Source organism: Pristiophorus japonicus, chromosome 22 (assembly GCF_044704955.1).
Source record: "Pristiophorus japonicus isolate sPriJap1 chromosome 22, sPriJap1.hap1, whole genome shotgun sequence".
Taxonomy (NCBI): domain Eukaryota; kingdom Metazoa; phylum Chordata; class Chondrichthyes; family Pristiophoridae; genus Pristiophorus; species Pristiophorus japonicus.
Genome location: NC_091998.1, coordinates 3,353,019 through 3,367,012, shown reverse-complemented (window position 1 = coordinate 3,367,012; position 13,994 = coordinate 3,353,019). Strand labels below are relative to the sequence as shown.

At 43.0% G+C, this 13,994-nt stretch overlaps 1 protein-coding gene across 3 annotated transcripts in view; it reads left to right on the top strand.

The window, feature by feature from the left end:
- The window catches only part of LOC139234816 (protein transport protein Sec24C-like), an 85,939-nt gene that overhangs the window by 65,184 nt on the left and 6,761 nt on the right, over nucleotides 1-13,994 (top strand). For all 3 annotated transcript variants that reach the window (XM_070865519.1, XM_070865517.1, XM_070865518.1), the window contains 5 exons: nucleotides 3,720-3,816; nucleotides 4,761-4,906; nucleotides 5,753-5,891; nucleotides 7,618-7,736; nucleotides 13,312-13,491. In XM_070865519.1, coding sequence (XP_070721620.1) covers nucleotides 3,720-3,816; nucleotides 4,761-4,906; nucleotides 5,753-5,891; nucleotides 7,618-7,736; nucleotides 13,312-13,491 — 681 coding nt within the window. The remainder of the gene's footprint in view (nucleotides 1-3,719; nucleotides 3,817-4,760; nucleotides 4,907-5,752; nucleotides 5,892-7,617; nucleotides 7,737-13,311; nucleotides 13,492-13,994) is intronic.

The window sequence follows — 13,994 nt, the reverse complement described above, 5'->3', positions numbered from 1 at the left end:
TCCCAGCAGATTGGAAAACTGCAAATGTAATGCCTCTATTCAAAAAAAGGAGGCAGACAAAAAGCAGGAAACTATAGACCAGTTAGCCTAACATCTGTGGTTGGGAAAATGTTGGAGTCCATTATTAAAGAAGCAATAACAGGACATTTGGAAAAGCAAAATTTGGTCAGGCAAAGTCAGCATGGATTTATGAAGGGGTAGACATGTTTGACAAATTTGCTGGAATTCTGAGGATGTAACGAACAGGGTGGATAAAGGGGAACCAGTGGATGTGGTATATTTGGACTTCCGGAAGGCATTTGACAAGGTGCCACACAAAAGGTTACTGCATACGATAAAAGTTCATGGGGTTGGGGTAATATATTAGCATCGATAGAAGATTGGCTGACAAACAGAAAACAGAGAGTCGGGATAAATGGTTCATTCTCTGATTGGCAATCAGTAACGAATGGGGTGCCGTAGGGATCAGTGCTAGGACCCCAACTATTTACAATCTATATTAACGACTTGGAAGAGGGGACTGAGTGTAACGTAGCCAAGTTTGCTGACAATACAAAGATGGGAGGAAGGGTAATGTGTGAGGAGGACATAGAGGCTGCAGGAGGACATACAGGCTCAGTGAGTGGGCAAGAATTTGGCAGCTGGAGTATAATGTTGGAAAATGTGAGGTCATGCACTTTGGCAGAAAAAATCAAAGAGCAAGTTATTATTTAAATGGAGAAAGATTGCAAAGTGCTGCAGTACAGCGGGACCTGTGGATACTTGTGCATGAAACACAAAAGGATAGTATGCAGGTACAGCAAGTGATCAGGAAGGCCAATGGTATCTTGGCCTTTATTGCAAAGGGGATGGAGTATAAAAGCAGGTAAGTCTTGTTACAGCTGTACAGGATATTGGTGAGGCCACACCTGGAGTACTGCGTGCAGTTTTGGTTTCCATATTTACGAAAGGATATACTTGCTGTGGAGGCAGTTCAGAGAAGGTTCACTCGGTTGATCTCGGGGAGGAGTGGGTTCGCTGGAGTGGAACTAAACGACAGAACCAGTGGGAACCTATCCAACCTGCGCCATCTCCAGGCCAGGTCCAAGACCACCCTCTATCATCGAGCGACAGTACGTGGACCACGCCTGCGTCTGCGCACATAGAGGGTGCACTCCAGGACATAGTCGACATATTTACTGAGGCGTACGAAAGCATGGGCCTTACGCTAAACATCCGTAAGACAAAGGTCCTCCACCAGCCTGTCCTCACCGCACAGCACTGCCCCCCCCCTCAAGCGCAGACAGCAGAAAGAGCGTGCGGCAAACCAGTCCCACCCACCCCTTCCCTCAACGACTATCTGTCCCACCTGTGACAGAGTCTATGGCTCTCGTATTGGACTGTTCAGCCACCAAAGGACTCACTTCTGGAGTGGAAGCAAGTCTTCCTCGATTCTGAGGGACTGCCTGTGATGATGATGATGATGCTGATGATGATGATGATGATGAGTGGGTTGACTTATAAGGAAAGGTTGAGTAGGTTGGGCCTCTACTCATTGCCAGAAGAATGAGAGGTGATCTTATAGAAACGTGTAAGATTATGAGGGGGCTTGACTAGGTTGATGCAGAGAGGATGCTTCCACTGGTGGGAGAGACTAGAACTAGAAGGCATGATCTTAGGACAAGGGGCGCCCATTTAGAACTGAGATGAGGAGAAATTTCTTCTGAGGGTTGTAAATCTGAGGAATTCGTTGCCTCAGAGCTGTGGAAGCTGGGACATTAAATAAATTTAAGACAGAAATAGACAGTTTCTTAAACGATAAGGGATTATGGGGAGCGGGTGGTGAAGTGGAGCTGAGTCCATGATCAGATCAGCCATTATCTTATTGAATGGCGGAGCAGGCTCGAGGGGCCTTATGGTCTACTCCTGCTCCTATTGCTTCTGTTCTATGTTAAATTCTAGCCACAATCTTGGTTAATGAGCTGCCCACAAGGGAGCAAGATATTTGGCTGAGACGGGAGAGACTAGAACTAGAGGGCATGATCTTAGGACAAGGGCCCATGAACTCATTGAATGGCGGTGCAGGCTCAAAGGGCCGAATGGCCTACTCCAGCACCTATTTTCTATGTTTTCTATGGGAAAACTCTGAGCAAAAATAATGAGCAATGGGGTCAGGATCTATCGAACCACCCATACCGCCTAAATGCCTGGACCACCACACCTTCCAATCAGCGAGGGCTACCATTGGTACTAAAGGGAGAGGATTGCTGGGAGAGAGGCAACACTGCTGATGATTTCTAAGAGTAGAGTTGGGGGACAATTTGGGATTCTGTTGTACCTTTTGGAAGGTGAGGTACTCATGTCCTGCTTTCCACTTGTACTCCAGTATTACATAGAGATGGGGTATTTAAATTGGCAACTAGCTGTTCATGTTATACAGAAACATACTGTTTTATGACCTTTTTATATCCTTATTTAGCAAACAGCTTTTAATAAAGTTTATATAATTTCCCGTGTGGGCAAATAGATACAATTAAAGATCACTGATTAAACGCAACTGGTTTATATCCATGTTGTTTGGCAAAAATTGTGGCTTGTGTGCAACAGAGTTTGAAAGGTGCCCCTGATGTAGTGAGGAACTTGGTTTGGGCCCATGGCATCACTTCCTATAATCCATGACATATTTCCTGACTGTGTGAAATAAATGTAGTGTCTTCAGTAACTGGCCCATAATGCTCTGACCAGAGTTATATAGAACTAACTGCTGGCAAATATAATTTTAAAAATTCAAAAGTTACTCATCACAGGGCTGACTTTAATTAAACATATATTTATGAACTACTGTTTGCAACAACTGAAGTCTGATTATGCAACTATAGAGTTATAGATTTACTTCGAACTGGTTGCTAAAACTGCTTTGCAAGTAAGCCTGGTTTTCGATCGCACATTGCATTTTTTTGAATGTTGCAATTAATGATTTAGCATTCATTTAAAAAAAACAATGAGAGAATGAACTAATTCCCAATAATTATATTGCTCTCTAAATATTGCAGGAATTGAACGTCCCATGAGCTGGGAGGTTGAATGTTTAAGTGTCTGGTTTAAGGAGATGTAAAATAACATCAAACAATTTGGATGTAACTTCTTTCTCCTCCCAAGAAGCTCATTTTTTCTAAACGATCCCTCACAATTAGTTTTCTGCGATGACTTGCATGAAATTATATCTTGGGGGTTGAGGTTCTGGCCCCAAGGTCTGACGATGTATTACGGACCTAGCTGTTTGATTCTTAGTGGGTAGCAACCTACAGTACTCGACTGGAGGAGATTTGTCTGAAAGTATTCAAATTGGATTAGGTTTAGTGATCTAAGATGCAGTAGGTTTCTCTCATGTTTTTACTGAGCATTAGTTTTGATTAACCTGTTCAAGACAGGTGGTTCTGTGCTGCAAGCTGGCACCAAAGTAAAACCATGGCTTTAGTGTCTGCTTTTCTGTACTATACTTCTGATTTCTGATTCCTGATTCCTGTCCTCTTGAGAAAAAATATAATTAGCTTTTCCATTCCTTAAAGCTGCTCTTTTCTTCATGAACATTTTGGCCTTCTGAAGACTAAAATTGCATGCTTGCAATTTTATGCCTTATTCCAAGAGAACTAATCAAACTAAAGGACTTGTTCTTTTAAAGGGGAAGGCAGCATTTACCTTATCGTGCAGATTTTCAAGTGTCATTTGTTCCTTTCCAGGCACAAGCAGATGGCGAGCGCTTCCTGAATGACCTGCACCGGGATGTTCGGAAAGTGATCGGGTTTGATTCTGTGATGCGGGTGCGCACAAGCACGGGTATGTCCCTTTTGGAACTGCTGGTGATTTTAACCATCTCGTTGATACGTCTGTTCGAAAATATTGAGAGAGGAGACTTGTAGTCTGGATAGTGCAATTTCAGCACCGCTTTAGACCTGTGAACAGCCTTTGATCTTTGTACCTCTGATGTAATTGTTTCTTCTGGGATACACTATCCTCAATCATTGATGTGCTTTCGTGTCCTGCACACGTCTGTGCAAAGCTCAATCTTAGCGTTAGTATTTTTCTTGGGCGCTGTGCACTTCCATCATTTCCGAGGTGCGATTTAGTTGCATTGAATACCAACAGACTTCTTAATAAATGACTAAGTGGAGGTTGCATTATTTGAAGATGATTCAAAATAAACTTTGACCACAAAGAGCACGAATCTACAATATACTGATGGTGAGAACCTTGTGTTATCCAACATTGATGCAACTTTAATCTGAAAGCATTTACGTCACATTATTCCTAAATATTAAAACTTTGATTTGTATGTAAATCAGGTGCTAGTGATAAAGAATCTATTGGACATATTTGTTTTAATATCCAACTTTATTCGAAACATGCACTCATTGCTAACGGCTCATTTCCTCTTGTTACAATTTTTGGTCTCACTCGTGTCAACATGTAACATTCTGGATGTCTGTGTGATCAGGTGACGACGGGAATTCCCTGTAAACATTGCAGGTTGCCACTCCACTCGGTGCATTTTAGCTCCCTGTATCCATGTGAGCGATATCATGGCACGTGCTAGTTTTTTTAAATGTATTTATATGAAAGGATAGTTTGTCTGCAGAAATAACCTTGAAATTTAGTTTGTTACATCTGTGATCACAGAACCTTGTTATAAAGGACTGCTTGTTTCTGAATGTTTCATGTCTGTTCGTTTTGGTTTTTCCTTTGATCATGGTAATAATGTCAAAAATCTGCTTTTGCTCCAGGGATTCGGGCAACTGATTTCTTCGGCTCGTTTTATATGAGCAACACAACTGATGTGGAGCTGGCGGCGTTAGACTGTGATAAAACCATTACTGTGGAGTTCAAACATGACGATAAGTTGAATGAAGATAATGGAGCTCAAATTCAGGTGAGAAAATGCCATAAAACTGCTTTCTAATCGATCTATAAATATTTTAGAAAAGTAAGGGAGATTTTTAAGTGTAGTGTGTTGCCCATTTGCGTTCTCCTTTTTGCTCACGCTACTCGCCATTCCTTTGGTGGACGCAAGTATCGAATTCTATTGTCTTGTGATAACCTTGTACTGGTGTGATACTCGTGCACAGGCTTATGTTCGCATCAGTCTGTCACAAATCTTAATTCTTTTCTTAAGGCATTCGGGTACATTTTGCTTTCGGTCACATCTGTTTTACAAGTAAGGGATCACAAGATAGATATACAGATGGTGAAGGCCATTCAATCCATCTTTGCCTATCCATCCATCCGTGGAGATACAACAGTCCCTTAAGTGAATTGATCCATTTGAACATTCTGGCAGGCTCCTTGACATGGTCATAACTTTTAGATCTACTGAATCATACAGTGCAGAAGGAGGCCACTCAGCCCATCATGCCTGTACCGGCTCTTTGAAAGAGCGATCCAATTAGTTCCACTCCCCTGCGCTTTCCCTGCAATTTTTACCCCGACTAGTTTTTATCCAATTCCCTTTTGAAAGTTATGATTGAATCTGCTTCCACCATCATGTCGGGCAGTGCAACCATTTGTATTCAATACTTATGTTTCTTGTGATATTTAAGTGCAGGAACATTGTTTACCTGTTGTATTAAAACAAATTGTGTACGCAGTTCACTGATTTATCCCTCACTTGGATTATCTTTCAGGGTTTGCTAAAGTACATTTCAATGTCCATTTTTGTGCTGTATCATATCTATGCGTGTGATAAACGAGCGTTTTTCCTTTCTTCTCCTGCCTGCAGTGTGCTTTGCTCTATACCAGTTGCAGTGGACAGAGGAGGTTACGTATACACAACCTATCCCTTAACTGTTGTACCCAGCTTGCTGACCTGTACCGAAACTGTGAGACCGACACACTTATCAACTTCTTTGTGAAACTGGGTAAGCTGCAGCCAGGATTATGACTCGTGTCTGACAGAAATTGCCTTTATACAGGGGACGGAGAGCTCTGCTCGGTGTCACTGCGCTGAGCTTGTCCTGGAACATCATGCTGCGTGAGTTAGCTGATGGCAGTGGGCTGGCATTCAGAGTGCGACAGTCTTGCTGTCCCTGGGGAGGGGAGGAAGGTCAGTCGGTCGGGATTCTGGCCCCTGATTGTTATCCCAGGATGTCTTGGGCTGTGTGTGTATAGATCCCACGTGAGGATTGGATCGGGTGTGGCGTGACATCCTGCAGTTTGAATAGCCTGTCCAGACTGACCATTGAGGCTCACAGGTGTATAGCGGCACTCTGAGGTACCTGAAGTGGCTCTGGTGCCACAAAATTGGCCTTCACTTGACACCTTCGGGAGGGATGGGGAGAAATGAACAGAGAAAGGAGGAGGAAAATGATACTGCAGTTGACTATAGAAAGCATTCAACAGAATCCAAGGCTGGAATCAAGTCTCTGGTTTCAAATAATTGTCAGCTACTCGAGGTTTATAATTATATGCAAAACCCCTCGACCCTGATTCAATTCCATTTGCAGTTTTAAAATGCACCCTACACAAATCGTCTTCCATCAGTATCCCGTAAAATCCTGGAGATTTGTATAACTTGGGGTGGAAGAGTGTGATACCCTTTTTTAATCTTGTTCTCCGGCAATTGTTTCGATGCTTGCCATTTAGCAGGTTGGTTTCAAATTACTGCTTTTAATACAAGCTCATGTTTCCTTGAACAAAACTCATGTCAGATGCAGTCGTTCTGTGTAAAGGTGTCCGAGGCCCGTGCAGAATGTCAGTGAGGAGCTATTGATGCTTCAGGGAGAGCCAATAAACAATGCATCTTAATGTCAAAGCCAGCAGCCCAGTCAGTAGCTCTTGTATATTGATGCTCTGGTTAATACCATGACTGCATTTAATCACAAATTAATTTTAGATTTAAAGTTCCAAATCGCAATCGGAAGTGGGTAGAACATTTGTTTAAGGTAGTTTACAACTGCTAAAAACTTCGCTTGTGGGATGAATTTTTTTTAGTGTTTAGTACTATCACCCTGCTGAAGGCAATCATTCTTTATCCTATTATTAATACACAATGCATCCGTACTTTTATAAACTATAAAGGGATTTAAGGAACAGATGAAGCTTCCTGTTTCCTAAATTTGGTTACATGTGAAAGTTACTTGTTGTAAGATTTGTTTATTTATAAACAGTCTCTTTGAAACCTTGTATACCAGTTCTAATGAACAATTAGTGGGGATAGTTTAGTGGGTAACATTAAAATAGCATGCTTTTCCCATCAAGTAGCCTTTGTTCCTAACGCTAATATTTTTATAATTAATTAATGAAAGTGTTCAAAGAAAATGAAGAAAAAAAATTTGAATTATTTTTCTTCCGAGTTTGCTCGCAGCAGTTTCCGGGAGATTAAAGTTTAATTCCTGGAGACTCAATCCTGAGGCGTTGGCAACTCTAACTAACTACCATATTGGAAATAAACCGTGCTTGTGTCCTAGTGGGAGTGCTCAAGGTTTTTAATTCTATTCCAATGGCTGGAAGACTGGTTTTAAGTGTTGAGCGATTTGTCTACAGATGAGTGTAAAGTTTTTAAGCCATCCATTCCACGTCTGACATGCCAGCACATTGTATGCAGAGTTGGTTTAACACTAGAAACCTGTTGTCTCATGTCTGCAGCATATCGTGGTGTACTGAGCAACCCCACAAAGACCGTGCGAGACAGCTTAATTAACCAGTCCGCTCAGATTCTCGCTTGCTACCGCAAGAATTGTGCAAGTCCGTCATCGGCTGGACAGGTAAGACACGAGTTCTGTTTGCAGATCTTTGTTTTTAGGCTGGCGCATCAAATGACCTGTTGGTTTGAGCAAATTTGAACACAAAATGGCCGCTTTGAAAGACGCCTGCACTGTTAGGATGGAAGCAATTCCGAATTAGCAGCATTGGGGAATTTTTGGTCCTGAATTGGCAAACGTGAACAAAACTAATCTCTATTCCTCTTCTCTGCATGCTCTCTGACCGCGAATTAGAACCAGTCCCTGGCTGAGTACGACACAGCGGGACTCCTCAACAACTGGTTACAGGCCTAAAATTGGAAAATAATTAATCATACCAGGGTCCCTTTTAACAATGGAAATATTAATGGGATGTTGGTGTAAGAGTGTTGTGAATTTATCCAACGTTTCAATACAGCTGGTGCTGGGGATTCGAATGATCACAGAGGCTGACAGTGTGAGGTTGGTGAATTAAAATGCAGCTAATGTCCTAAAACCCTTGATTTAGTTCCTTTTGGTTATCCCCCTTACACTTTAGTCATCAATAACTTAGTCAAGCTGTGTCATTACTCGCATTGGGTGAATGAAATGTGGTTGACCATGGCATACTTCAATTTTCAGAGTGTTTTTGGCACATGTTTGTTGCTTAGTATCCTGTTTATACCTGGAAAAGAAAAACTCTTCAAATTGCCACTGCCAAAAGCTAAGTTGATATGTTTAGGTGGAACCGTGTAGGCACTAAATTAAATTATATTAACGATAATTGTAATGTTTCTGTAGCTAAATATTGAAGTTGATTTGTGCATCACCATGAAGTTCAGAGAGAGCAGCATTGTTCAGAAATATGCAGCTTTAAAATAAGGAAGGAATGGAAACTCCCTCGCTCAGTGAGTGCAATGGGGGAGGCTTCAGGGAATTTCCAGTTAGTGAGGAGGCTTGAATTAATTTATGATAACCCAGAGTGCTGCTGTTCAAGAGACTTGCTCTGTCTGCACTTTGTGATAATGCCTTTTATTAATTCCTTCTCGGGATGTGGGCATCGCTGGCAAGGCCAGCATTTATTGCCTATCCCTAATTACCCTCGAGCCGCTGCAGTCCGTGTGGTGAAGGTGCTCCCACAGTGCTGTTGAGGAGATTGTAAGATGGATCAATTTCAATATTCAACTGTAGACACAGCATAAAAAATTGTACTATTGTAGAACCATTTAGTGTGTTTGTAATTATGCCGAGATATAATAAGAGACTGGCAGCCAGAGTCTGAACCTTTGGCCTATTTTTAGACCCAGATTGACTCCAGTACTTGGGTTTAACCCAGCTGTCTGGGTCCCACCCATAATATACAAGTGGAATATAGTGAAGCACAATATTAAATGGCTGATTCAAGTGGTAGTAATGTATAGACTGCGCAAGTGACCAACTTCTGGGGAAATGTTACATTGCCCTGAAGAGTAAATAATTCACAACCTAGAGGAGTGCCCCCTGGTGATAGGTGACCATAAGTCCAGGTCTCACCATAATGTTAAGCCAAAAAACGAATTTTCAGGGTTGTGCAGCAAGAGCTGGGTGCAGGACTAATTTGGACAGCTCTTTCCAAGAGCTGGCATAGGCACAACAGCCGAATGGCCTCCCCAGACTGAGGAGGAATTTCTTCAGAGGGTTGTGAATTCTCTATCCCAAAGGGCTGTGGACGCTGAATCGTTGAATATATGGCTGAGACCAATAGATTTTTGGACCCGAAGAAAATCGAGGGATATGGGAATGGGGCAGGAAAGTGGAGTTGAGGTCAAAGATCAGTCATGCTATTGAATGGTGGAGCAGGCTTGTGGGGTGGGGGGTGGGACGCATGGCCTACTCCTGCCTCTAATTCTTATGTTCCTGTGATTTTATAATTTAAAAAAGAGAGGATGACAGAAAATTGACTGAAAAACAGGGTGAGCATAAATGAGATGTTTTCACGCTGCGAAGAGTTTGAGCGTGGAGCCCAGTCTTGCGTCTCCATGTATTGAACGCAGGTGTCGCAAAACCGATGTCCCCAGGTTTACAGATCACACCACAGTACAAAGCAAGGCAGTTAGTGAAAAACAATGCAACCATGGTGATCCTTCCAGCCAAGACCCCAGAACAATCCAGCCAACTCTTGAAGCCCAGGCAACTCATTCCTGTTTGCATTTATTCTTAGTGGCTGCTCTGTCCTGATTGAATGTACAGTTCTATTTTTAGTGCTGTTACATCCTTGATGGTTTAATCCTCAGTCACTCAATTGAAATAAATACAATCATTGGTTTTAAGCCCTGTACCTGTGCACACACCCCTCCTCCAAGATTCACAAGGTGTGCATCCACATGAAAGCAAGAACGTTTCCACACTCCTATTTCAGTTACCCGGACGATAGGTGGTGGATGTGGTAAAATGTCAAGTAACTGCTCCGAGGGCAAGGAACCAACAGAAGGGGTGTGTGTTAAATGGAAGCGTGTTTAGTTACAGTAAGAGAAGGCCAATGAGCTATTGGATTGCAGCAGGTTTCTGTGAAAGCCAGTATCTGTGTGCTACCCCTGCGCTGTGTACATTATTGGGCTTTCTCAAGTCCAGTGGGCATCCACTTGGCTACGAACCTGCTGTCCCTGTCCGGTCAGACCTTTATAAGGCTATTTCTTAATTAAAACTCTCTGGGACCTGGGAATACTGGATGCTGACACTGACGACAAGACGTGCAGAAGAGAAAGTGCAACGTTCCATTCTCAACACTATAGATGCCCCTGAGTATCAAAACATTCTCAAAGTAAAATGAAATGCTCCATCTGTTGAAGACTATTCTAACTTCATTTGTCCAAGCTTTTCTTCTCTTGCAAAGGAAATTGTGTATCTCCTGAGTTCCTCTGATTTATTTGAAGAAATAAACACATTCAATATTTTGGTTATTTGCTATTTAGCCGTGTCTCACTGATCACGCACTCTCCTCACAGTCAGAAGGTCGTGGGGTCAAGGCCTCACTCCAGAGCCTTGAGCATATAATCTTGGCTGACACCTCACTAGCATTGAGATAATGTTGCAATGTTGAAGGTGTCATCTTTTGGATGAGACATTAAACCGTCTGTCCATTCTGAGTTCGGGCCGAAATGGCCTCCTTCTGTGCTGTAATTTTCTATGCTTCTATAACCGATCCCAAGAAGCCATGGGATCAGGAAAAGCAGCGGAGGACTCTCCGGTATCCTGTTAAATATTTATCCCTCAAACATCGTCACTGAAACAGATTATCTGGTCATTTGTCTGATTGCTGTTTATGGGAGCTTGCTGTGCATAAATTGGCTGTTGCCTTTCCTACATTACAACAGTGACTACACTCCAAAAGTACTTCATTGGCTGTGAAACGTTTGGAGATGTTTTGGTGTCAGGTCAGTTCTTGACTGTTCATTCGATGATTGATCTTAACCAGTTAATGCAGCGAAAGTGAAAAATTTGTAGCAGCTGAAAATAGTTTTGTAATTCAAAAGCAGCCTAGTTACAAAGTTTATTGCCCTATGTTTCGAGACTGATGGAACCAAAAAATGTTTGCAGCATTGTCATTGAGACTTCTGTTGCTGTTGTGGTATCGGTGGTTGTACGTGATCTGTTCTAATGCGAGTGACGGTGGATGTGCATTGCTGACATTCATTAAATATTTGTACGACTTGTAAAATAACAGAACCTTGCTTCTGATTTAGTAATTGAGACTAAATGTAATATGAAGAGTGACCACCCTTCATATTTAACATGTCTATTCTTGGGAACACAGATGCAGTGGGGGAGAGATCAGATTCGGTTTCAGAAGGCTGAAATCCGATTGACACTGACACCTCGGAGAAGTAGTTGAAATTTGCCGGTGAACATCACTCACTTACACTCAAACCAGCACTCACCAATATTCAGTCCGTTGTGTATTATAGGACTACATGTTCTAAGTAGCTTTCGATGGGATGTTAACATTAACCCCTCCAGCTCCATTGATAGCGGACAAAGGCACAATTTGGTGTAACGCAAACCCTTAGACATCAGAGGTTGTGGTTAAATTCCTGCACACTGTGGACTTCGTTGGGATGCTACATTTAGGGAGGGCTGGGAACAGAGAAAGAGAGGCAGGGAGTAGAGGAAAACCAACGTGCTTGCCACTGATATCCAGTGCTTCCTGCTACTAAGTGATCAGATAAAGACAGCATGTGGTGTCCTCCAGGAATGCATAATCCAAAGGATTGGTGACACTTGTGGAAAACACACCCCAACCGGGTCAATAGCTTTAGGAAAGGAGAGAAGGAAATCCGACGTGGTTGGGGCGCGAATGACAGAGTGCGGTGGTTCAAGAAAAAGGCCAACAGCCAGCATCCCGGGTGAACGAGGGATGGGCAGTATGCCAACTTCGCCAGCGATGCCCACATACCGAGAATGAACGAATAGATAAAAGAAAGTCACACACACTCCTGATTTGGATGTATGTCACCGTTCCTTCATCATTTGGTCAGTATCCTGGAATCCTCTGCCTGCCGGCGTGTGCGAGTAGCCTCAGCACACGGACTGCAGTACTTCAGCAGCAAAGCCCTCCACCAGTTTCTCGGGATGGCCAGTAAATGACCAGCCTTGCCAGCGACACCCACACCCTGAGAACAAGCTCTTTGTTTAAATCTTGAGGACATGAAAGGCACTCGATAATGCAAGTTCTCTTGAGCTTTGCAGTGTAGAAATGGTTCAAGCCTTGTAAGCTAAGCAGTCTGACATCTCGAGCTACTTAAAATCACGATAAACAATATGGTGTAGACGTGAACAACTTGTTTCTGCTCCGCATTGTTCGAGCCAGATTTTAGGAATTTGTTGACGCACCTCCTTTTTTGGAAACTAGGTACAAGACATGAGGTATCCGAGTGTAAACACTTTTGCTGTCCAGACATTATGCAACATTTTTATTGAAACTTATAGGATAAGGGGTCGGCCATTTAGGATAGCAATGAGGAGAAATTTCTTCACTCAGAGGGTTGTGAACCTTTGGAATTATCTGCCCCAGAGGGCTGTGGAGGCTCAGTTGTTGAGCATATTCAAGACTGAGATCGATAGATCTTTGGACTCGAGGGGAATTGAGGGATATGGGGATAGGGCAGGAAAGTGGAGTTGAGGTCAAAGATCAGCCATGTTCTCGAATCAGCGAATGGCGGAGCATGCTCGAGGGGCCGAATGGCCGGCTCCTGCTCCGAATTCTTATGCTCTTGGGAATCATTGGCCTAACAATATTGCAGTTCTGCTTATCCCCGCATTTACTTTAATCTCTTTTTTTGTTCCTTTTGGTGGGTAAATTTTTTTCTAACTTGCCACTTAATTTTTGCGATTATGATGCCGTGCCCTCTCGATATCATCTTACTGATTATTGGAAGCAATTTCACGATTTACCTGATCTTAAATAATAATTCTGAGCTTGTAAAGCCTTGGTCAGATCCCCGATAGCTTTTTCAGCTGCAGTGTAAACGGTAAAAGTTCTTGACTGACTTCATAACTGTGACCTGCTCATCCCTGGTTACAATCCAGTGAATCCACACCAAGCCTTGGCCACCGATTTTTACTTGCTGCCTCTTCCCGCTAGCTGATCCTGCCCGAGTGCATGAAGCTGTTGCCTGTGTACCTGAACTGTGTGCTGAAGAGCGACGTTCTCCAGCCTGGAGCCGATGTCTCCACCGACGATCGGGCCTATATCCGTCAGCTCATCACATCCATGGATGTAGCAGAAACCAACGTGTTCTTCTACCCTCGGCTTCTACCTGTGGTGAGTAAACCATTCGTGTGCTGGTAATGTGCAAACTGCAATGAAGCAGAAATTAATATTTGGAAAATAATCTCTCGGTCTGTGACATCACCTCTGCCCAAGTGTGTGAAACAAGCATTCCTGACCGCTTTTAATTTGCATTTCCCATCACTCAGTTGGGATCGTCGACCAGGCAGTTTTAGTTTTGGGGGAGTAAAATGCTGCTCTGCTGCCAACATTGGAGAGGATTGAAAATAGCCAGTGAGATTGGCACATCCCAATTAAATGGGGGATCGTTGAGGGGCATGGGTTCGCTCTCGAATACAGTACTTGTGTTCAGTGTTGAGTTCAGAGATCGAGGTGATGCACAGTGGTGACATGGTCTAAATTGTCCTCTTCCTGATCCTGAGTGACATAATAACAGAAAATGCAGGTCAGGATCTTTGGCTCCTTTTCTGATGAAGGGTACTTGCCCAAAATGGCTTTGCTCTTTACAGATGCTGATTTATCTGCTGTGTTTCCAG